The 26,569-nt window shown below is 40.1% G+C and overlaps 1 protein-coding gene across 1 annotated transcript; it reads right to left on the bottom strand.

The window, feature by feature from the left end:
- LOC104720388 lies at positions 12,672-13,502 on the bottom strand. Its single transcript, XM_010438297.1, has one exon. It carries the CDS (start codon positions 13,500-13,502, stop codon positions 12,672-12,674), a length of 831 nt encoding a protein of 276 aa, XP_010436599.1.

Genomic DNA, 26,569 nt, shown 5'->3' on the forward strand with positions numbered 1-26,569 from the left:
CTAGCTCTTTTTTTTCTTTTTCTTTCTTTGCTAAACTCTTAATAATATTCCGATAATTTTTTTTTCTTCTTTTTCTAGGAGACTATAACAAGATCTTTCTCTTTTTTTTTTTACTCAGAGACTTAGAGCTAATTAAACCAAACCTTAGGGAGTTTTCTTTTTTAATTTTTTAATTTTTTAATTTATTTTTTCTCAACCCAACCCCAAATAATCATGCTAACCACCTATGTTTCAAAACCGATTCTATTAGCTAGTCCAAATGATTCTAAACTTAGCTAAAACAAGAGCCAGTTCTTTGTCGTTCTCAATAATCTCAAGGTTTCACAACCTATAGCACAATGAAGAGGCCTCACTCAACAATTCACAACATGGTTTGAAGGAAAGGTTTGGGTTCAAGCGTAGGGAAAAACAAGTCGAGTTAAATGAAAAGATTGGCAAAAATGGAGTGTTAACCCGAATTTAGAGTTACCATGAGCAAGCATTCAAATTCCATAAGCAAGATAATTTAAGTTCAGGTTAAGTCCAATAATATAGAGATGATGCAATGTTCAAGCAAGTGGAGGAAGCTTTCAAAAGACACAAGGTTTTAAACAAATATTTTTTTTTCATTTTTTTTCAAAGATTGATCTAGCAACAATGAACTGTGATTAAGGGCTATAACTTCAATCCTAAGGTTTGACTTTAAACAAGGTGGTTTTAATCATTGTCCCCTAAAATGCATATGCAACAATCCTATATGAAGCAGTCTAGACTCAATCCTAGTAATGTAAATGCAACTACATGAACACTTTTTTTAAAATAATTTTTCAAATTTTTCAATTTTTTTTTGGGTTTTTTTCTGCAAATAGATGCAGACTCAAATGAATAAAACTAGCGTGCCAAAATTTGAAATAAGAAAATAAGAAAATAAGAAAATAAAACACAATGTTATATACATTCTCAGACCCTCTCCCAAACTTAAATTACACAGTCCTCTATGTAGATAAAAGTCTGAAAAAGAAGTCTGAGAATCACACAAAATGAAACAAAATAAAATGCAATGGTATAAACAATGGTTTGGATGAAAGCGGTACCTCATGGGTTGGTGAAGAAGGAGGTTGTGGCAGCCTCCATGCTCGCCAACGTGTACCCAGGATCGTCACCAGCTTCAGTAGGCGCCGAGATTCGCTCATCAGAGAGCTCGGTTATGTGCACAGACAATTTGCTCAGACCAGCATCCGAGAGGTTGATCGGGTAAGGCATCGCGTAGCTCATCGGGTAGGGCATCGGGTAGTACGACGGGTATAGTAGGAGAGGTCCAGAATGGTCACCCGTGTAGCTGCTCGCAGGGTGCATCGAGTACGGCATCAGATATGGCATCTGATAGGTCGGAGGGAAAGGACCTGAGTGGTCACCCGAATGGGTGCTCGATGATAGGCATCTGAGAGGCTTCTACGCGATCTTTTGGGTCTTGTGACACCCTCCTCTGCTTGGGGCTCGTAGGATGACGCTCTGTAAGGCTCTGGAGGTACTAATCCTCGGATTCCTCCTAGTGGTCCGCTCCTCCCCATCCATGTGGGTGTGCTGAAGTGGGAGCTGAGGCACAGCTTGCCTTGTCTTGCAACTCCCTGATCTGTCCTCCCATCACCTTCACTGTGCCGGTAAGGTTCCTCACTCTCCTAGCTAGGAATTTGTTCATCCTCTACAACCATCCGATCCTCTTGTGAGCTTCTCTCACCCCAACTGGTTGCTTTTGAGAGCAAACATACTCCTCAAAATCATAGTCCTCTGAGTTGTCACTCTGTCCTTGCCCTGTTGGCTCTCACTCTTCAGCTTCGGACTCCCCCTCAGGGTTGTACAACTCCTCCAATGGTGGCATGAAGTCTATGTTCTCCCCTAGCTGGATTTTGGTGCACACGACGTTGGGCATAATCATTTGAGTGGCTCCGACTGCTGGATGAACGAACTTGAAGAGCAATCTATCATTTGGCCTTTCATAAGCCAAGAATCTCGCCAATGTGAGGTAGTCGATGTCCAGCCATCTCGGCTCATGTACCACTCCCTTCAGTGGCACATCGCAAGCTACCAAAATTGGTGTGATCAAACCTCCTTTGGATATCTCTCCATATCCTTCCCTTCTCTTGGTTTTCATTGCCCAAGATTTCAGATACAAGAACTGATCGAGCAAGACAAAGACCAAACTTGTATCCGCAACATCTCCTACTAGCGGTCTACCTTTCCTAGCATTATCTAATACTCCACCCAAGGCAATGTCTAGAAGTTGGAGCTCATGATCATTCACATTCCCGGTTTCCTTCATAGCATATAGAGTGCGGGCTATGGACTTGTGAAAATACCTCAAAACAAGGCTCCTTATTTGAGCATATTTGGAGCTTCTAGACTTGTAGGGAAGCTTATCTCCTATTGTCAGCCATAGGGATTTCATCTCCTCCTTGCTCACTTCCATGTCTTCTCCACTCCCAGCCTTGAAACCATAAAGCTCCTCCATCTCCTTGAAGGTAAGTCGGTATTCCTTGTTGCGCACGGAGAAAGTGATGAACCTGATCCCCCCATCGGGTAGTAGGGTCGGGTGGTCTTCAAAGTAGTGTAACCGCAGCGTGAAAAGGAAGTGAACCATCTCCTCCTCAGAGGCTTCGAGGTTGGCTCGAATCATCTGTCCCAGGTGGCACATGTTGAAGAGAAACTCGACGTCTCTAGCGATGCCCAACTGCTTCATTATTTCACGGTAGGGGTAGCGGGTACCAACGAAGCTCATCTTGCGGAGGACCTTGAAGAGCTTGGCCGGAGTCTCCACCTCTCATTGCTTCGGCCTCCTAAAATGCCAACCGGGTGCGTTCTCTCTGCTCCTCTTCGCGGTCATGACTCTCACCCCCCGTGTCTCGATCTTCCTCTTCCGCCGCCCTCTCAACTACTTCATCAACCTTTTTAGAGGCTGGTCTCTTCCCTCTTGTAACTGCGGCTCTGCTCCATCAGGGTTGATGGTTGTCCTCCATCAGCATCTGAATCAACCTCCATAGGGTCTATGACAATTCACTCGGACGTAGACAGGTCCCTACGTCGAGGAGATATGCGGACAGCACTCGCCACCGGGCTTGGTGAGCAAACTCGGGGGTCTGCACGATCGGTTCCTCGAGCACCTGCTCGGGTGACGGATCGGGTTGAGCATCGGGTTGGGGATGTGAAACGTCCAGCAAACGGTGGGGAATGCGGAACGTTTCCTCCTCCTCGGGAATCGCGAGCATCGACCCCTTCACCTCCGGTTCCAGCAGCGGCGGAGGTTGATCTTGTCTTCTTCTTCTGGTATGTCTTCATCTTGGGAGATATTGTTGAATCCTTGAAAGTAAAAACAGAGACTAAGCCGAGATTAGTAGGGTTAGTCCACCAAGATTGAAAAACTCGATTTCTAGGGAGAAAGAAGAAGTTTGGAAGACAAAGAGTTTTAGGGTTTAGAGAAAACTTATTGAATTGTGGAGTTGAGATTCCTTAAATAGAGAGGATTGGCTACTTGGGCTTCACCGAGAGTGGGCTAGGGTTTTGTGGAATTCGGACTCCACTCACCATCCGAGTGGGAACACGATCATGCGCGTCGGGTACGGATTCGGGTTGAGCCTCGGGTTCCCCAAAATTTCCTTTTTCCTTTTTTTCTCTCCTTTTTTTTTTTTAGAATATATGTAAACGTATATAGACTTATAGAAATATATTATTGTAAAAAAAATCTAAAATAAGACAAAATAAATAAAATGAAAAGAAAATAAAGGATACCTTTGGGACTTCCTCCTAAGTGAGCTTGTTTCAAGTCACTTAGCTTGACTCTTCATGCTCTTCAAGCAAGGGTTTTAGGAGGGAGAGGTTTTGGAACCCTCTCCACCGAAACAGACTGGTTCAACCGATTTTTCTGGCCTTGTCCTGGTTCCACAACAAATGTAATATTAGCTTGATGCTTGATTCCTCTTGGTTTGGCCTGGGTGGAGAAAACTTGACCATCAATGGTTGGATTTTTAATTCCCTTCTTGATGCCAAATTCCATTTTGAATTGCTCTCCATGCTCAATTATAATCTTCCCTTGCTTCACATCTATTACTGCTCCTACTGTTGCCAAGAATGGTGTTCCTAGGATCAATGGATCTTATGGTTCCTTATCCATATCAAGGATCATGAAATCAGTAGGAACTTCCACTCTTCCAATCCTGAGAGGTAAATTTTCCAGGATACCGATGGGGTGTCTGATTGTTCTATCAGCTAGAACCAAATACAAACTACTCGGTTTAGAACTGCTGAAACCCATCTTGTTGGCAACTAAAAGTGGCATGATGCTGACTGAAGCTCCCAAATCGCACAAGTAGTTGTTGAAAATCCTAAGACCTGCAGATCAATTGGTGACAGCTTGTACTGTGGGAAGTTTGTTAAAGGGTGGGGACCAGGGTTCGAGGAACTCCTGGCGCACCAATAACCTACTGGTGGATTTGGATGTCCACAGTGAGGGGTTAGGATCGATGCCCTGCAGGGACAGCTTAGGGCCTATGGGGACAAGCTAGCAGTGGGCTAGTGGGGTTTATGGGACGGGTTGTCACATGATGCATCGGTTTGCGATTCTCGAACCAGTGCTCGATCATCAGCTCGATCAGCCTCCTCAGGTGAAGGATCGGGTTCATACTCGGATATGTAGTACTGATACTCATTCATCCCATAGTGATCCATATCGTCCCCATCTTGAACATCACTTTCCTCAATGAGGTAGTCCTCAAAATCATCATCAAGAAAGATGGCCTGGGTTGTGGCATAATCTTTTGGGTTCTGAACAGCTTTACCTGGAAGCTGGTTGAGTTTTGGAGGTGGTTGGGTGTTGTCTTGGCCTTCTAGGTATTTCAACTTAGTGTTGAGAGAATCATACTTGGCATTCAGGTCATTATACCCAAAATCGATCTTGTTGCTCATCTCTGGGAACCGTTTTGCATTGTCCATTGCAGGCGATGCCTGACTTTGTATCATCTGCTGTATTAGGCTGCGTAGATCAGCTTCTTGAGATTGGTTCGGCAGGCCTTGCAGTGGTAGGAATCCAGGGGGTGCAATTGGTTGGTGGTAATTGTCAGGATATTGCTGCTTAGGAGCATAACCTTGATTGTATTGAACAAAGGGCTTTTGCTGGCTTTGGTTCCCTTTGACTGCGGATGGGTAGATTTGGTCTTGAGGATTTGCAACATTCGGGTTACGGTATGACAGATTCGGGTTTGGTTTGTAGTTGTTGTACCCTTTATTGTAACCTCCTTGGTTGTTGATGTAGTTCACATCCTCTAGCTCAGCACTCTCCCCATCTTGTTGCTAAAACTGCTCTTCCTCCGTGATGGCATGGACATGCTGCTGCTGGCTGAGGAGCTTATCCAATTTATCATTAAGGGCTTTCATGTCTCTCTTGTACTTGGCATCATCCTCTCCATAAGAGCGTATTGTGCGATCATACTCCTCATTGTAATGCCCATCAGATTGGGCTAAATTCTCCACTAGATCCCAGCCTTCATCAACATCCTTGTTGAGGAAATTACCATTACTAGCGGTGTCCAGCAACATCCTTATCTTAGGGACTACTCCTTGGTATAGTGTACTCAATAACGAAGCATTGCTGAGTATCCCTATGATGCGAGCATCTGCTTGTGTATCCCTTGAAATGTTCCCAAGCTTCACTGAACGTCTCATTGCTTTTCTGAACAAAGCTGGATATGTCATTTTGCAGCCTTGCGATTTTGGAGTTGGAGAAGAATTTGGCTAGAAATGCCTTTTTGCATGCTTCCCAAGTGGTGATGGACTCCTTGGGAAGTGATTTATCCCAAATATTTGCTTTGTTTCCCAAAGAAAATGGGAAAAGCCAAAGTTTGAATCCATCTTCACTCACTCCATTTATCTTGGTTAGGCTATAGAGCCTATCAAACTCATCCAGATGGTCCAATGGGTCCTCCATTGGCAGTCCATGAAACTTGTTGCTTTGTATCATCTGGATGAGACTACTCTTGATCTCAAAGTTGTTGTTTTGAACAGCAGGTGGCACAATGCCATGTCTTTAAGTGTGAGTAGATGGAGCATCTCCTGCTCCTATGTTGGTCATCTCTTGAGGAGCTGGTGGACCATTCTGATTATTCATGACCTCCTCAATTGTGGTTGGTTGCGGTTGCTGGACTTGTTGTTGACGGAGTAACCTTGGTCTGTCGATGTTGTCGATGAAAGGACTCAAGTGTTGGTTACCCCTGGATCGTGTTTGCATGCACAATCAATTAACCGAGTGAGTACACGAAGGTCTACCCGATCTAGGTGATCAGGTGACGGGTCGGGTGGGTGCTCGGGTTGTACCTGAACTTAATATAGCAAGTGCTGAAATCTAAAACGTAGCAAATTAAATTCAACCAAATAGAACCAACGCCAAATTGATAACATGATTTTCACCCAGGGTATCAATTCCCTATGCAGTTGTAGTACAAAGGGTTATCAATCCAAATGGTTGTTATGCTAGCAGATAAGATGTGATCAGAAGCAAGCAAGTCAAGCCAAGCAATAGTTGGGGTTTAAACTAACAATCCTAAAATAATCAAAAGAAGATAAATAAGCAAGAACCACACGACCTAAGCACTCGATGCAAGCATTCGAGTACAGGATCGGGTGGAGAGATTAGGTCAAGAAGTCAAGTATGAACAGCTCGAAGTGTACACGAAGCTGGTGATCGAGTACCAGTTTGGGTTAGGGATTGAGTTATAGAATAAAGTTAAACAATAAAGACAAGAAAGCTCCTAAGGATGGGGTAATCGACTCATAAGTGTTCCTGACCAGTATGGATGTCCTACATGCCTCAAGCAAATATTCCTTAGACAATGAATCTCTAAAATCTTGTTAAAACACTTTCGTGATAGAAACAATCAACCTTGGCCACTCCCATATCCAACTCTCGTTGGAGAAACATGACCAAGCAGACATTACAAACCGATTCATTATTGTCAATAAACTCCTTACACACCTAATCTCTTAGGTTAAGTGAGTAAATCTCTAGCATTGATTGATTCAAGCATTTCAACAACATCTCTCGATGGCAAAACACCCTAGATCTAAACTCAACCTCTCGGTCTGAAAATAACATTAAGAACACAAATCTATAAGGGAATTTATATAACATAAACAGTCAAACTAAGACATCCTAACCGATCAAGAACACATATTTGTCTATCCCATCCCTAGAAACCTTGTTTCACTACTCAGATCTCATTGCTGAAAACATAAGAACACAAATAAACAAAAATTGCATTGTATTGAGAATAAGATAAAAATAAAAGAGTACAGAGTCGAAATCTAAAAGAATAGCAAAAGAAATGAAAAACAAATCCTAACAAAATGGAAAAAGAGTTTGAATCGCTCAGTCTCTCGCTCAGAAGCTCTCGCTCTCTGTTTTGAGTGTCTGCGGCGTGCTTGGGCGAGAGGAAGAAGAGGGGGGTTTATATATGGAAACCCTTTTAACGTAGCTGCCCAGTCCTGCTTGATGCGGTGCACGAGGATGTGATCGGGTTGTTCCTCGGGTAGGTCTTCGGTTTATTCTTCTTGCTCTTGGATCCTCTTTGATCGGGTTGAGGTTCGTACTGTTCTTCCTGCTCAATAGCTCCTTTGGGTACATGCTCGGATTTGACCTTGTTTTTTCCCTATTTTTAGGCTCTAAAGCACCTGTTTTTATCCAAAATGCACAAATGCAAGAATGCAATACCCTAAATGCAAATTCCTACAGTTAATGACCTAAAAATGCTAAGGTTAGGGTATATATAATGCAAAATAAAGACAAAAAAGGGTGTCTAAAACATGTAAATTAGAGAGTTATCAGGCTTATCAAGAACAAGGTTTCTCTCACAATAAGTGGATTGAGCTTTAGAAGAAGGCTAAAGGTAAGAACACCTAGACACATACAAGAACAAAACTTTGTCTACCCAAAGGCACCCAAAGTGTTTGATCCTAACATTCTAATCCCAAATGGTCCTAGTACTACCTTTTAACTTCATCTCTTTTCTTTCACCCTTTTTCTCTTTTGTTTTTAAGTCTTAGGAGAGGTTTCTTACTTGATTTCTCTAGTGGAATGGAGGTTTCTTTCTTAAAAACTAAGGTTCTCTTTCTTACTTGCTTCCCAAGTCATTAAGCTTTTTACTAGACTCTTCTTTTCTTTGACCAGAACCTTAGTTACAACCTTTATACTACTCCATTCTTTCACTTAGAGCTTAAATTTACTTAAACACACTTCTCTCCTAAAGATTTTAACCTTTTCTTTTTCTTTTCCCTCTTTTTTTTTTTTTTTCAACCAAACCAAGTCCCAAACCCAGAAATTAAACCACCTAGTCCTATCTAGTTTGAAAAATGCAAACTAGAACTACACAAGGCTTTATTCCTGTCAACTCAAACCTGACACTTTCTACCAAGCTCAATCCCAAAAGGCCTAACACTCAAGAATAAACAAGGCTTGAAAGAAAGGTTGGTTATGGGTAGGAAAAACTGTTTTAATGATGAAACCAACTACTTGGATCAACAAGAGTGGTAAAAAGGGGAAAGATGATCCAAATATGTATATAGAATCCATGAGTTTAAAGCAATGCACAAACTGATAATTAAAAGTCAATATTAGGTTCTTATAAGTAGGAAATTATGTCAAATCACAACATGCTTCAATGTAATCCAGAATGCAATATAAGAATTCTAGACTTGGTTCAATCTTATGTTTCTAGCCACTCAACTAGCATCAAAGTACTATTAACTTGGACATTGATCCTAGTTTAGTGAATTTAAACAAGTTAGCAAGGCTAAACTCATCATTGATCCCTAATGCATATATGAAACAGTCCTACAAGAAGCATACTAACAAGATCCTGATATGCAATGCAAACTACATGAACACTCTGTTTTTTAAAGATTTTTGTGAAAAAGTTTCAGTTTTTTTTGTTTTTTTCTATGCCTTAGATGAAATGCAATGACTAACATGTTTGTGCTAAAAAATTGAAATAAGAAAATAGAAAACAATGTCAAATGTTGTCTTAAACCCTCCCCCAAACTTAAATTACACAGTCCCTTGTGTAATAAAAATTTGAAAGTGAATTTAAGAATCAAAACTAATAAAACATTAAATGCAATGGTATAAACAATGAGATAGGTGGTGTTGGTACCTCATGGGTTGTGGAAGAAATCATCTACAACATCATTCATGCTGTCATAGGAGTATCCAGTGTCTTGGGCATCCATTTGGACTTCTGGTGGAGAGGGAGGCAGCTCGACTATGCACCCGAGTGGCGCCCGGGCGAGTGGCCTGGTCGAACATGCTGCGGTGAATGTCCTTCTTCATACTCGAGCATGCACTTGATCGAGCACATGGTTAAGCAGCCGGTCGAGCATGCATCCGATCCTTCCTCTCTTTCTCTAATTAATCTCTCTTTCTTCCCTCGACATAAAAACACTAAAACAAGATCAAAATACCAAGAGGTTAGACTAGTATTTACAAGGATACCTTAGGGACGTCCTCTCTAGTGAGCTTGTTTGAAGTCACTTAGCTTGACTCTTTCAAGCTTCTTAAGCTTGAGGAGCATCTTTGAGAAACATTGTAAGCTTTTCATGTTTCTCTGCTTATCCCAAGTATTTCTTGACCCTCTGCCCATTGACTGTGAATTCACTACCATCCTTGTTAAGAAGTGTGATGGCTCCAAATGGTAAAACCTCTTTCACCTCAAAAGGACCTCCCCATCTGCTCTTTAACTTTCCTGGGAACAACTTAAGCTTTGAATTGAAGAGTAAAGCTTGATCTCCAGCCTGAAGGTCTTTAACTAGGATCTTCTTGTCATGGAAGGCTTTTGTTCTCTCTTTGTAGATCTTGGAGCTCTCATAAGCTTCTAATCTGATCTCTTCAAGTTCATGAAGGTCAAGGCTTCTCTTGGCTTGAGCTGTCTCTAAATCCAGATTCAAGAGCTTGATTGCCCATAGAGCTTTATACTCAACCTCAACAGGGAGATGGCAAGACTTCCCATAAACAAGTTGAAATGGAGTTCTTCCTATTGGAGTCTTGAAAGCTGTTCTATAAGCCCAAAGTGTCTCATCAAGCTTGCTAGACCAATCTTTTCTTGTTGCCTCTACTATTCTTGATAAAATGGCTTCGATGTGCTTGTTTGAAACTTCTACTTGCCCACTTGTTTGAGGATGATAAGCTGTAGACACTTTATGTTTAACTCCATATTTCCATAACAATCCCTCAAAGACCTTGTTGATGAAATGTATCCCTCCATCACTGATCACAACCCTTGGAACTCCATATCTTGGAAAGATTATGGTCTTGAGTAGCTTATGAACCACCTTGTGATCATTGGTGGGACTTGCAATAGCTTATACCCACTTGGAGAGATAGTCCACAGCTACCAATATGTAAACATTACCATTTGAAGGAGGATTAAAAGGACCCATGAAATCAATCCCCCAAACATCAAATATCTCAACCTACAGAGTTGGGTTTTGGGGCATTTCGTTCCTTCTTGTAATGTTTCCCATCCTTTGGCAAGCATCACAACTTGTAATAAAAAGCATCACAACTTGTAATAAACTTTTGAGTGTTCTTGAACAGAGTTGGCCACCATAGTCCAGCTTGTAGAACTTTCTGGGCAGTTTTGAAAGTTGCAAAATGGCCTCCATAAACTGAACCATGACAGTGCCATAGCACTCCTTCTACTTCACTTTCTACTATACATCTCCTAAACATGCCATATGATCCCTTCTTGTATAGATAAGGCTCATCCCAATAGTAACTATTAACATCCTTGAGCAACTTCTTCTTTTTATAGGGATCCATGCCTTCTGGAAATTCCTCATAGACCTTGTAGTTCACTATATCAGCATACCAGGGCAAATTATCACTGTCAATTGCCATCCACTCCTCCATCTGGTCCTGCTCAATCGAGTGCCCAAACACATTCGATCGAGTGCCTGCTCGAGTGGTAGGTCGAGTGGCCTCCAGCTGCATCAACTTCTCTTCTGGCATTGAATCATCAATTGGTATAGCCTCTTCTATCCTCATTCTGGACAAATGATCAGCTACTCCATTCTCTATACCCTTCTTATCTACTATCTCCATGTCAAATTCTTGTAGAAGCAGAATCCATCTCAACAACCTGGGGTTTGTGTCTTTCTTTGAGTATATGTGCCTCAAAGCAGCATGATCTATGTACACAATTACCTTGGAACCCACTAAGTAGCTTCTGAACTTCTCAAATGCAAACACTACTGCCAAAAGCTCCTTTTTGTGGTTGAATATCTTCCTTGAGTCTCATCCAAGGTTCTACTTGCATAATGTATAATATGCAGCTTCTTGTCTTTTTTTCTGTCCCAGAACTGCTCCTACAGCAAAATCAGAGGCATCACACATGATCTCAGATGGAAGATCCCAGTTTGGGGCTTGGACTATTGGAGCTGATATCAAAGCAGCCTTGATCTATATGAAAGCCTTCAAACACTCTTCATCAAAGTTGAACTCAGTCTCTTTGCATAGCAATCTTGTCAATGGCCTAGCAATCTTTTAAAAAACCTTGATAAATCTCCTGTAGAACCCAACATGACCCTGAAAGCTTCTTATGTCTTTTACTGTTTTTGGTGGCTGAAGTTGGACCATGACTTCAATTTTTGCTTTGTCAACCTCATTACCCTTCTCTGAAATCTTTTGACCAAGAACTATCCCTTCTTGAACCATGAAATGACACTTCTCCCAATCCAAAACCAGGTTTGTCTCTTCACACCTCTTCAAAACCATACATAGATTAGCAAGACAAGAAGAAAAAGAGTCTCCATAGATGGAGAAGTCATCCATAAAAACTTCAACAACATCCTCAATAAGATCAGAGAAGATAGACATCATGCATCTTTGGAAAGTAGCTGGTGCATTACATAGTCCAAATGACATTCTTCAACAAGCAAAGGTACCATATGGACATGTGAATTTTTTCTTTTCTTGATCATTAGGATGGATTGGAATTTGGAAAAATCCAGAGTATCCATCCAAGAAACAGTAATGAGTATGATTAGCTAGTCTTTCTAACATCTGATCAATAAATGGAAGAGGAAAGTGATTTTTCTAGATGCAGAATTAAGCTTTCTATAATCAATGCACATCCTATGTCCGGTTACGGTTCTAGTGGGGATTAATTCATCTTGATCATTCTTAACTACAGTAATTCCACCCTTCTTAGATACACAATGTACTGGTGAGACCCAAATACTATCAGAAATAGGGTAGATCACACCAACATGAAGCAACTTAAGAATCTCTTTCATTACTACCTCTTTAAGGTTAAGGTTAAGTCTTCTCTGAGGTTCTATGCTAGAGTAAGATTCATTTTCAAGGTGAATCCTATGCATGCAAAGACTAGGTGAAATTCCTTTTATATCATCCAAAGAGTAGCCAATACCCTTTCTAAACTTCCTAAGTTCAATTACTAGCAAGTCAAGCTCTTCATTACTCAAATTAGCATTCACTATTACTGGATAAGTGGAGTTAATTCCCAGAAACACATACCTTAGCCCAGATGGGAGAGGTTTTAGCTCTACCTTTGGTGCTTTCAGCTCAGACCAGTCATCTGTGAGTGTTGTAGGAGGGCACACGGTCGGGTGGTACTGGTGCTCGATCGAGTACTCGTTCAAGTGGGGGTCGAGCACTCTGCTTCTGCAATCCCAACTGACCAGACTTCTTCTCTTGATACTGACAACCTCTCAAATGCCTCTGGAGTGTCACACCCTCTATGGGAATCTAATATTTCCTCATAAACCTTGGTCTCTTCGTGGAGGAACCCTTCTTCTCCACTTTTGGTTAAAACAATCTTAAGGTGATCCTGTTCTGATAGCTCTTCCATCAACTCTCCTACTAGTCTGTCCATCTCTTCAATCCAGAAGACTTGTCCCCCAATTGTTGGTTTCTTCATAGCCTCCACAATGTCAAATGTCATTCTGAAGTCTTCTCCCAAGTTGAGATCAATTTTACCCTTCCTAACATCAATTATAGCTCCTTCTGTAGCTAGAAAAGGTCTGCCCAAGATCAAAGGATCTTTTGGTTCCTCATCCATTTCCAATACTACAAAATCTGTTGGGACTTCCACTGTTCCAACCCTAACTAGTAAGTCTTCCAAAAATCCATGTGGCAATCTTACTGATCTATCAGCCAAGATGAGAAATATATTACATGGCTTATATCTTGTAAACCCCAAGCGATTAGCTACTGATAGAGGCATAAGGCTGACTGAAGCTCCCAAATCACATAGGCATCTGTTGAAGGTCAAGGGACCAATGGAGAAAGATAGAGTAAAGGAACCCTGATCTCTTAATTTCTGTGGGTTCACTTGCTTCTGTATTATGGCACTACACTCATGGCTGAGAACTACCATCCCTTGAACTTCTTTGATCCTTTCCATCACATCATCTTTCAGGAACTTCTGGTAGGGAAGAATCAAAGCAAAAGCATCTATCAAAGGCATCTTAAGCTCAATCTCCCTAATTTGCTTGTCAAACTATGCTTTATACTTCTCAACCATCTGCTTCTTAAATCTTCTTGGGAAAGGCAATAGAGGCTTGTAAGGAGGAGGAATGAACCGGACTTCTTTTTCTTTGGTAACAGCTGGCTTGATCTTCTCATGGGGAGGTGCTCGATCACCTGCTCGATCAGACACTCGATCGTGTGCCTGTTAAAAATGGGTTAAAAATGGGTTAGCAGCTGGCTGGATCAGGTTAAAAATGGGTTTCTCAAGCATTTTCACCTCAGCTCTGGGAACCAACTTGCAAACATTCTTACGAAACCTCTACACCCTGGACCGTTTCACCATCTGCTTCAGCAAATGTCAATTTCAAGCCTTTCTTCCTCGAAGGAAATATCAGCTTGAGGAGGGTATATTGACTTATATATCATATAAGTTTATATTTTGTATATGAGAGTAGTTAAGTCTCCTTTAGCTTACTATTCTGATATACTAAATGTATAGTATAAATACACTTGTATCTCTACTTTGATGAATTAATGAGAAATATTTTTTACACCAAAGTTAATACCTCCAACACCCGCTAGTTTCAATTCATGACTGAGAGAATGTGTCCGACAAAACTGCCCATAACTCACGGAGTTTAAATCCAAATCCACTTCTGTAAAAAGGCGAATCACGATGAAAAACTTAGGTATAACTGTACCCAATTTTGTTACCTTTGACAACGATTTGATACGTCAAAACTGTTTCCTTTCATACTCTCACGATTCTGCTTCTTTTGCTTTGAACACCAAAACCAAGTTTGCTCTCCTTCTCACACGTGAACGAGCACTTCTTTTTTTTTTTCAGCAGTTCACGACAATAAGAGTAAGGAGGCGTCCTCTTATTAACAAATAGTATTTTTGGTTTAATTAGATTAAACCAGGATTTAATTAAACCAAAATTGATGAAAATCCACTCTTTTAGTTTATTCAACACATCCCAAATTCTATTTCCGAAATACGAATGTTACAGATTTTGTTTTGTTTTAGTAGATTACTTGAATTTAGAAATATAGTTCTATGTTTAGAAGTGAAGTTCTAGCCAAGTCTTTTAAATATATAGCTAAACTAGGTTTTCACACGCGGTACACCGCGAGACTAAATTATAAATTAATGTATTTTAAATAATATTTTTTAATTTATTTAGTTTTCAAATTCTCAATTAATTAAATTTTATCTAATTAATTTATAATTTTGTTTAGAATGTATTAAGAATGTGTTGTAGTATGTGTAATATTTGGTAGTTTATATGCTAAATAATTAATAAGTTAATTTTCCAAACTATGACTATAAATCTATAGTATATGAAATAAACTAATAGTTTTAGTGTTGGTTCTGTAGTCCAAACCCGCCATGATAGGCGGATCACGCAACATGTTCAAAAATTTTCAATCCGCAAAAACTCATCATACGAAACCCGTGAAAGTAAAATATAGTATGTGAGGCTAAAAGTCACTTTTTCTCAAATCATTTTTACAAATTTTTAAAGAACAATACTTTTTCACTCACCTTTTTTTTACTCAAATAGGTAATATATTGCTTAAACAGAGTCATTACATAAAGGTTCGATTAGCCACCCAAGCTTTGTACAAGATTCAACATAATAACTGGTACTTTGACAAGCAAATTTTGCTAGTGTATGAGCAACAACATTACATGATCGCTTTACAAAATTACAAGCAAATGTATGGAATTTTGATCTCCAAAGATGAATGTCATGAACTATATTCGAGATAGAAACATTTTCATGCTGTCCATTCATTATCTTGATCAAAGATTCACATTCGCCCTCGAAAATTATGGAAGTGTATCCGCGTATCCACGCATGTTGTAATGCCAATAAAAGTGCTTTCGCTTCTGCTTCCAAAACTGATTCGGAAGATTGTAATTTAGCTGCTCCCCAAATCAGGGCCTCTCCATGATGATTCCGAATTATCCACCCACCCGAGGTTGAATGGCTTTGAGGATCAAAAGCTGCATCAAAATTACATTTGACCATATGATAGTTTGGTTTAGACCAAGAAGATATTTGTGAAGTGCTGTGTATCAGACGTATGTTATCATTATGTATTATTGTGTCTGTCCATTCTTTTGTCTCAAAAACAGCTTTCAAGACAGTAGTTGTGGGTCCTTCTCTGAAACCATAAAAAACCGCAGTATTTCTTGCTTTCCATATTCGCCATAGTAACCAAAAGGTTAGGTATGATTCTTGTAGATTGTTATTTTGAGTTGCTAGATTGAGTAGGAATTCAATAGATGACTCTGCATCTGTGTGCAATTGATTTGTGTATTGGGTGGAGATATTGGACATAGGTCAGGCCATTTTTGCAAAAGGGCATGTGAAAAGGGCATGAAGAATTATTTCATCCTCTTGATGACATCTTGGACGTAATCGGGTTGTTGTTGGTAGAGCTTTGGATAGAACACGCCATAGGAAATGCTTGATTTTTGGTAATATTTTGAGTTTCCATATTTTGTTTTTCAGTTCAACTGAACCGTGAGGAATATATGGGAAAAGGTCAGGATCTAGAGGATTGTGGGTGAGGAGCCAATAGCCTGATTTAACACTATATTCTCCTGAAAGAGTGTAGTGCCATATCAACCTATCTGGTGTTTCAATTTGTGAAAGGTACAAGTCTTTGATAGCTGTTCTGTCTCCTACAATGATGTTAGAATCAATATAATTTGTGTCCCAAACACGGTAACTTCCAATCTTCTTTATTAGCGCCTCCGTGGTAAGATTTCCAGTTGGATCATTCGATGTTATTGATCGAGGTAGGTGTCCCGGTAGCACATTATCCTGTCCAAGGCGAATAGACTTACCATCACCAACCAAAAAACGTGATCCTTTTTTGATCAGATCTATTCCATATAAAAGAGAAGACCATCCGTAAGATTGATTTTTCCGTTCCTTCGCATCTAGCAGATTGTCATCCTTGTAATAGCGAGCTTTCATGACCTTTGCGAACAGAGAGTTTGGATATTTAAGCAATCTCCATGCTTGTTTGGCAAGCAGGACATCATTGAATTTCTCCAAATCCCTGAATCCGAGTCCACCCTCTTTTTTTGAATGTTTGAGTCTGTTCCAAGATATCCACAGTATCCCTTTTTGATTTGAATTCCGATCCCACCGAAAGTTCATTAATAGGGACTCAATGTCTGATGTAACAACTCTAGGCAACTTAATCAATAATAGGGATCAATAATATATGTGAACATTTCTTTAATAGGGATCCCACCGAAAGTTCATTAATAGGGATCCCACCGATCCCTTTTCTGCTGGTGACAGTCTTCGTGAACTCCAATGAGAAGTTTGTTTCTTAACTCGATCAATAATATATGTGAAAATTTCTTTTTTCTTTCTCCCGAATTGTTCTCGAAGTCCTAAGTATTTGCCCCCTCCACCATGGTTTGGTATATTGAGAATTAGCTTTAGCCTGTCTTGCGTCGAACCATAGACTCGGGAGCCAAATGTTATGATTGACTTCGATTTATTGATTTGCTGAACTGAGTAATATTCGTAGATGTCAAACACGTCCTTTAAAGCTTGGCAATTTTGTTTATTCGCTTGGCAAAAGAAAAGAGAATCATCAACAAACTGCAGATGAGTGATACTTGGAACACCATTCCCTATCTTTATTCCTCTAATATCTCCATCTGTGACTCTTGAAGTTATAAGGTGGCTTAAGATGTCAGAACAAAGTATGAATAGGTATGGAGAAAGAGGATCCCCCTGACGTATTCCTCTCTCTGGTATTATGTTACCATGTGGTATCCCATTGATTAAAACAGAGTAGTTAACTGACTTAACCACTCCCATATCCATTTTATCCACTGATCACAAAAACCAAACACCTTCAGTGTAGTTTCCAAAAAGTTCCATTCAACTCTATCATATGCTTTACTAACATCAGTTTTAACTGCCATATATGTCTGTGAAACACGTTTACGAACTTTAAGGGAATGCATCACTTCATGAGCAATCATGACATTGTCTTGAATGATACGTCCTGGAATGAAGGCTGCCTGCGCTTCGGAAACGATTCCATTGAGGTGTGGTTTTAGTCGTTGAACTAAACACTTGGATACTATCTTGTATAGCACATTGCAAAGGGCTATAGGGCGATAATCAGAGATGGTGGTGGGGTTATCAATCTTCGGGATCATACAAATATTTGTGTGGTTGATGCTTCGTTTCATAACTGATGTTCTGAAAAAAGACTTGACTTCCTCAATTACATGCTTTCCCACGGTGTCCCAGCAGCTGTTGTAGAAACGAGCTGTAAGACCATCTGGTCCTGGTGACCTGTCATCTCCAATGAGGCAGACTGCTTCATAAATTTCTTTGTCACTAAATTCTCTTGTTAAGCATATGTTGATGTCCTTTGTTACTGTCACCTTAAAATCTGAAAACTCTGTTGGAGAGACTAAATGACCGTTTGTGGCATACACACTGGTAAAAAACTCTTGCGCATGTTCTCCAATTTCCTTATCTCCACTAAAAAGGTTTCCTTTACAGTCCAGTATAGAAATGATTCTATTTTGTGCATATCTTATTTTAGCAAAAGCATAAAAAAAACTCATGTTTCGGTCTCCCTCTACCATCCATTGATTACGACTTTTCTGTTGCCAGTGTTTTTCCTCGTCAGCATAAGCTCTCGCAAGTGCATCATGAAGATGAGGGATTCGTTGTCGTACAAATCTCTGTGAACTTTCCATTGCCATGTTCAGCTGTTGTTAGAAGACTTTATTCTGTGTTCAGCATTGAGTTGAGATCTACGCTTAAGGTTTGCCATAGCCTGTTTACAGCTTGATATTCTTTGTCCGATAGGAATATCAACATTGTCGTTCCTCATTATCCAACCTTGTTCAACCACCGATTTAAAGGTGGGGATGTCGCACATTCTCTTATCAAATTGGAACGTTCGTCTTCGATTATATTGGTTATTATGAAAATGAAGTAACAAAGGCTTATGATCGGATCTAGTATACTCCAAAAATTCAAGTTCTACATTGGGAAAGTTTGCTCGACCTGATGAATTGATCATTGCGTGATCTAGGCAGCAGTGAATAGTATGATTTTGTCTCTCACCCACCCAAGAGAACCTAGCATCTCTAGAACGAACATCTAATAGATCACATATAGAAATCATATCTCTAAACTCTCTGAACGTCCATTCAGCTCGTATTGGTCCTCCAAATTTTTCGTTGTTTGAAATTATCTCATCGAAATCACCAAAAAGAACCCAAGAATTTATTCTCGATGGTGACAAGTTTTTGAGTGTATTCCATAGTTTATGCCTTTCATAGTTTATGCCTTTCACTTTGGACTGGGTGGCTATACACACAAGACAAGTAGAAAGAGTTATTATTAAAAGTTACAGTGGTGTCAATAAGTCTCTCATCCTTGGAAATTAAGGAGAGAGACACATGATCTTTCCACAACAGAGCCAAACCACCACTCCTCCCTTGAGGGGGTACAGTAATTAAGTTAGAAAAACCTAGATCATCCTTAAGTTTACATAATACATCACACTTGTTTAAAGTTTAAGAAAGAAAGAGTACATCACACTTAGTAGTTATACATAGTCTTTTAAGTCGAGATTTAGTCAGCGGCGGTCCAATGCCATGACAGTTCCAGGAGAGGACTCTCACATTGGATCTGGGAGTATCGGGCCCCCCGCGCCTCCGTTGAATCTATTAGCAGCCGAACAAGATCCCATTGAAACTGATGGTTTACCTTTATTTAAGGATTTGGCTCAGGACCGCCATCTCCTCAGAAGCTTCGGCTTTGTTAAACTCACCCTCAAACCTCACTCTCTTACGCTTCATGAAGACAAATTCTGATTAAGCATTGTCGCTGTTTGCATAAAGTACACTTGTTCCCTGAACAGCTTTCCCCTTGTATTTAGCATGAAGATAACGTAGACGTTCTGCAGTCAAGTCAGTATCTTCAAATAGACTTGGTAGAGTGGAAGATGATACAGAGTGAACTCCTACGGATGGTGAAGAAGTTGTGAGAGGAGGAGGCATTTGAAGCCCAGGAATGAGAGTCGCCAGATCAACCATTTGCAGAGTAGGAGTTGCGGACATATCATTTCCATCATCAAAAGGATCAATTCCTCCATGATCATTATCCGAATCTCCAGGATCAAAATCATCATTCGCATCAAAGAACAATAGACACTCCTTGGCATCATGTTTCAAGGAGCCACAATTTTTGCAAAAGTTACGTAACTTTTCATACCGGAACTTAACAATTGTGCTTTCTCCCACAATAAATTGGATGTTCTTTTGAAACCTAAGAGGGTTTTCGAGATTCCAATCTACCTTATCACAGACTGCCCCTACTTGATTGACATTTTCATCATAGTCTACTTCCGTCACAAGCACTAATCGGTTCCCTACCCACCTAGCCATAGCATTCGTAAGATAGAGGATAGGAATACCTTGAATTTGAACCCAAAATGGGATGATTTGCATTGTCTCTTCACTGATGTTAGGGAACCATCTATGGGTGGATAGCATCCAATCATTGAATGACCAGGGGCCTCGGCGAAGCACCAAGTTCATTGATTCTTCAGTTTGAAATCAGAATTGGACACGCGCTCCATCAATTAACCGACCCACACATTTGTCGGCTAGACCCCAGACACGAGGCATCTGTCGAATGAGAGCACGGAGATTCTGCTTACGTGGATTCACCGACATGACAACAACGGAATAGCGGTTAATGGCAGCCGCCTTGGAAGTGAACTATGGTGGGAGAACAACTGGAATGTCGTCGATTCCCAAATCGAGATCTTGAATTGATTTTCTTAAGTAATCACTCATGGTTTGTGTTATCGTGATGAAAAGGAGGGAAATCGGATGAGTAATTGGAGAAAAACGAGGGAAGATGAAGGATTTATAGTAGTTCCATGGCGGTTTTGGTTGACAGTTACTCTCCGGAAATAGAGGAGACAGAAAACCGTCAATTGTACCAGACGGAATAAAACCGCCAACAAAGAACATAAGGCTTGTAAATGTAATTTTTGTGGTCGGAATGGGACTCCTGATCGTAGAAGCAATCGGAGAAACGAACCTGCATGACTTTTTCACTCACCTCCTTATAAAATAAGGAAATAAAATTTGTATACATTTGTAATTATGTTTGTTACCTTTTAAAACACTTAGTTTCCTTAAAAATATTCAAATATTAGTAGAATTAATTTGTTTATTAAATTAATTATTTAATGTCAATGGTATGCCTGTAAATAAGTGCCAACTTCAAGATTTATTTTATAAATATTTCCAAAATGCATATCTAGATGAGAAGCGATATCTAGTTTTAATTATTGAAAAGTCCATTATAGTTTTAGATTTCTCATTATTGTTTATTTAAATATTTTTAAGAAGATATGCAATTTGATGTCCCGAGAGAATCATTGTATTCTATAAGCATTATTTCAGTATATATGTTGTACATTATGAATATAAGGTTTCGAATTTTCACCGTAAAAAAGACCACTACTTAAAAAATAACACTTTATTATGTTACCCAAAATCATGGATTTTTGTAATTTCTTTTACCAACTTTTCACATTTAATTTCTTTTACCATTTTTTGTAACTCCATTAATTTTAGTTTAGTGATCTTTCACAATTTTTTTTTTGTCAAATAATTATGTATGTATTCTCATAACATTTTAATGACTACAAGAAACAAGAGAGAAATAATTCTAGAATAATAAGTATATATCAAATAATTATAAAATAATTAAATATTATTTTTTGATTAAAATGCTTATGCACTATTTAAAATATTTTTTAAGAATTTTTGTATAAATTTTAAATGAGGTTTCATCATTCTATGCAATTAAATTTTCACCATTTGGTTAAATTTATATTTTAAAAAATTGGATAAATAAAGTTAGATAAAAAATTATGTTTTAATATAATGATTACAAATTAAGGAACATAATTTATATACGTGAATATTTTTAAAGCATCATTTAAAAGTTAAATTAGAAAGAAACACAAGGAGTAGTTAAATTTACATGTTTCAATATTAGAAATGTATACACATATGATAATTCATTACTACATATTGAAGTATGAACTAGGGAGGTACCCGCGCGTAAGCGCGGTAATAAGATTTTGATAATAGCAGTTTTGTAACTATATGATATGTTTCTTGTATGATTTAATATGTAATAATTGACATATTTAAATATAGTGTTATCTTTTGAAAAAGTTTAAAATGTTTTATTGGATTGTCAAGAACTTTTTGTATTTGCATATATACAGAAATATTATTTTACTAAAGATAAATAATACTCTCAATGTGAAATATTAATTGAGTCTTTAAAACAAACTACTAAACTGTAGAAAACAGAAACTGAAATTCAATAAGTAAATTCAAAATTTTTAAAAGCGTAAGCAATTTTCAATAGTTCAATATAATATATTATATATTATATATTATAATAAAGTTGGATTTCAAGTAGCAGTTAATACAAGCATACTAAATTTTATAGACATTCTAAAAGACAAAAAATAAACGGCCAATGCCCCATTCTTTACACTTGAGTGTCTGAGCTTTCACCTTGTTGCTTGATCACATGGTTTATGTAATAACGTCCAGCAAATTCAGACCTGTAAATATATAAAGTGTTTTAAAAAATTTACTTTAACATCATACAAAACTTGATTTCGTATACATAATTACATCTTAGATAGCCTGGTGATGCTCCAGTCCTTCGAAATCTAGTTTTATGAAGATCTTCGAAGAGGCCAAGGTATTTTCAAGACATGGTGCACCTATAGACATTTAGAATTTTAGGTGAATTTATTGGTTACCTTATGATGATTATATCGGAAAAAACTTATGTTACATACCTTCATATTCTCTAACCCTCATAAACTGCATTACACAGAACACAGGTTCGGATTTGTATATGAGATGGCACCCGCTTGATTGCCATATGGTCATGAATTGAGAAGCGTAGTTGTCTTTGAGACAACACTTCACAGTCTCACACCTACATGTTTATAAAATCAATAAAAATCTTAACAGAGACAACTTTAAAACGTAACAGTCTTAAAGGTAGAGTAAATATCTTTTACCTGCCATTTAACAGTCTTAAAGGTAGAGTAAATATCTTTTAATCTAATAGGGATGATGAGTATTCCTCTCCTCCATGGTTGGATTGATCACTTTGAAATTTCTAATACTGTACCACTCACCATCGTCTATATATTCCAGGAGTTTTGCGAGTGTATCGGGTAAATAAAGAGCTTGAATTGTGTCACCCTTCACAGTTTAACAACAATTATGTAAGAAGTCTTATATACAATACTGTTAGAACTTGAAATTTAAGTAAAAATCATTCAACTAACGACTCTAACCTTTTTATCCACAAGAAGCAGAACTCGTTTGGTGAAACGACCTGACCCGTTTTTTTCTTAAAATAATAAATAATAAATTCACTACAGCTAGTGGTCCCATACCCACTAGCCACCTAACCACAAACACAACCAACAGCGGAACACAGATACCAATAACCAATAAATGATACAATCATAAGCCAATAACCAATATTAATTCCAAATCATAAACTAATGATCCAAACAGCATAAATCAGAGAACCAACAATCCTAAACAACATTCTATGACTCAACTCTAGCAACCTAACAGAAGCCAGCCAACCAAGCGAACCACTAGAACATCCTCCTCTTCATTGCCTTGATTCCACGATCACACTTTGCCTTTACCTGCATCACAAACACAAATTGCAATGCATGAGTATTTTATAAACACTCAGTAAAGCAATCCTCCCATCTAACCATCAATAAACAATCAACAATAACAAACCAAGACTCAGCATCGACAGATACCTACATGCATCGACCGACACCAGTTGGAGGTTGCGTCGACCAACACAAGATCTGCATCGACCGATGCAAGGCTAACTTGCATCGACCGATGCTCCCATTGCATCGACCGAAGCATGCTCGACATAGCACGAAAACCCTAGATTTAACGCGGCGTTACTCGATCCCAAGCCACAAGAAAGCTTCCCAACGTCCCAAAAAACAATCTAACAAGTCTAACAACACATAACAAACAAATCATAGATATCTCCAGCTTAGATAAGCCATGGTCATGCACTTACCTTTGCCAAGACGTTTCTGAACCTTAACCAATCAAGAACACGCTCCTAGGAAGCTCCTACAACGATCCCATCTACAGATCTCTACAGGAAACGCCTCCAAACACCAGGAATCACCAAGAATACTCAAGAACACTCAAGAACACTTTTTTCTCCCTTCTTTTCTCTCAAAAACGGCTGAACTCGTCGAATGAGACAGAAACACGACTTAAGGGTTTTCCCTAACCCAAAACGCAACGTTTAACTTAAACTCGTCCGAAGAAAACAACCTTGCATCGACCGATGCACGTAGTGGGATTAGACCGTGAAGGGGGATTAGACCGTGAAGGGGGTAATCCCTGCAATGACTGGAACACATCCTCAAACCCCTCCACAACCAGAATACCGCTAACCGTAGACTTCCCCACTGAATCTGGCATAAATATAGTAACCAAATAAGCCTCACGGCCCTTCTCGATCATCTTCCCAGCCGGAATGGCCGATATCACGAGACTCCCTGAAGTCGGTCTAATCCCCTGATAAACCAACTTCCCTCCTGAGCGCTCAAACTCCACTCTACCCCGATGAATCTCCAGATGAACCATATGACAATGCAAGCAGTCCATCCCCAAGATAACGTCATACAGCTCCACTGGGCTGATAAGAAAATCCGCATGCCAAGACTCTCCCGCGATCTGAATATGGATACCCCTCGCTCTACCAATGACCCTCAGAAACTCATCTCCAGCAACTCTAACAACTCCTGTGCGCTCTCCGGGATCTCCCACGATACCCGCACTCTCTGCAAACTCCAGGGTAATGAAGCTATGAGAAGCTCCAGAATCAAACATAACGTGGGACTTAAACCCTCCCACCAACAAGGTCCCTACAAAAACCTCATGTGTTGAGAACCTAACACTTTATCACAGGAAAACATAAAATCTGAGCTTACCAAGAATTCACAATGACAAAGTACCAGAAATTATACCTTTGATCGCCCCAGCACTGGTTCCACCAGTCTTGACAGTCGTGTAAACTCGTGGCGCCTGCTCAATCCGTGCCACCTGCTGCCCTCCCGGCTGCACCTGCTGCAACCTGCCACTGCTACCAGCTGCAACTTGGGCAAATAGGGCCTGATGTGCCCTGGCTCCCTACAATGATAGCACACACGATCTGCTGCCATCTGAGCACTCCTCTTGGGACAGCTAGCAACCTTGTGATCCATGCCTCCACATCCAAAGCAAATTGAACCACCCGGCCTCTGCGTAGCCTCCCATCTCCTCTTGGCTCCCTGCGCAGGCTTGCCGCCCTTGCTAGAACCTCCCTGATGTTGTGTCTTGCTAGGCTGGACTGGTGGGCTAGCCGCCACTGACTGTGCCCAGATATCCTCCCCAATCCCTGCTGCAGTCTCAACCAGCTCCGCACGCGTAGCGTAACTCCGCCCTCTATAGTGAACCCTAAAGTCATCACATAGGGCCCTCAAAAACCTCCTGATCTGAGTCTCCTCAGACTCCATATCCCGACCCCCATACCTCAGAAGTCTACTAAACTCCAAGTCAAGTTCCCGCAATGACCGGGTTCCCTGAGCTAGCTAAAGGAACTGTACCTCCAACCTATCCAGTTCCTCTCTAGGGAAATACTTGCGGTTAAACTCCAAGACGAAGTCGGCCCAAGTCATCTCCCTTTGCACTCTCCTGGGTGCCACAGTACTCCACCACAACTGAGCATCACCAGTCAAATGGTGAACCCCAATGTCCACCCAAAACTCCTCAGGACATCTCAGAGTATGGAAGTTACGTTCCACACTCGTCCTCCACGCCTCCGCAGCGGTAGGATATGTACCTCCCGAAAACCGCTCGGTATGAATATGACCCATCTCTGTCAGCATGATGATGTAACGAAAATGGACCCCCACATCCGCAGCCACTGGCTGCCGCTCCTTCGCCACCACTGGTGCTATAACCTGTGCCATCAAACCGCACTATCAACTGTGCCAGCAAACCCGCAAGGTCGACACCCGGGACTCCACCCAATGGGACACCCGCACTTGGGGTCCTAACATCACCGGCTACTGGAGCATCAACACCGCCCCCTCCGACCACACTCACGAAATCCCCCTGGACACCCTGCGACTCGCCGACACCCTCTGCTGTCACACTCTGGTCCTCGGTCTCACTAACCACTAGGACTCTGCCCCTACCACGACCACGTCCACGATCACGATCACGTCCGCGTCCACGACCACGACCAGCAACAACACCCTCTCTAACCAACTATACTACCATGCACAGAAGGCTAAGCACACAACTAACATAACACAAAAAAAATTCAAAAACTCATCATGGAATCACACTGTAGGCTCGAAGAGGATGTTCTAGGACTCCATGCCACATAATCACGTAATCAATCAAGACATGCAATCCCAACATCAAGAACAGAAATCTAGTGAACCCAAACCTAGAACCGTAAGGGCTCTGATACCAAACTGAAACGACCTGACCCGTTTTTTTTTAACATAATAAATAATAAATAATAATAATAAATTCACTACAGCTAGTGGTCCCATACCCACTAGCCACCTAACCACAAACACAACCAACAGCGGAACACAAATACCAATAACCAATAAATAATCCAATCATAATCCAATAACCAATATTAATTCTAAATCATAAACTAATGATCCAAACACCATAAACCAGAGAACCATCAATCCTGAACAACATTCTAGGACTCAACTCTAGCAACCTAACAGAAGCCAGCCAACCAAGCGAACCACTAGAACATCCTCCTCTTCATTGCCTTGATTCCACGATCACACTTTTCCTTTACCTGCATCACAAACACAAATTGCAATGCATGAGTATTTTATAAACACTCAGTAAGGCAATCCT

This window comes from Camelina sativa, chromosome 10 (assembly GCF_000633955.1).
Source record: "Camelina sativa cultivar DH55 chromosome 10, Cs, whole genome shotgun sequence".
In the NCBI taxonomy this organism is placed as follows: Eukaryota; Viridiplantae; Streptophyta; class Magnoliopsida; order Brassicales; family Brassicaceae; genus Camelina; species Camelina sativa.

Coding starts and splice junctions, on each gene's coding strand:
- LOC104720388 (XM_010438297.1), bottom strand. CDS start 13,502: ATGCCTTTGATAGATGCTTTTGCTTTGATTCTTCCCTACCAGAAGTTC.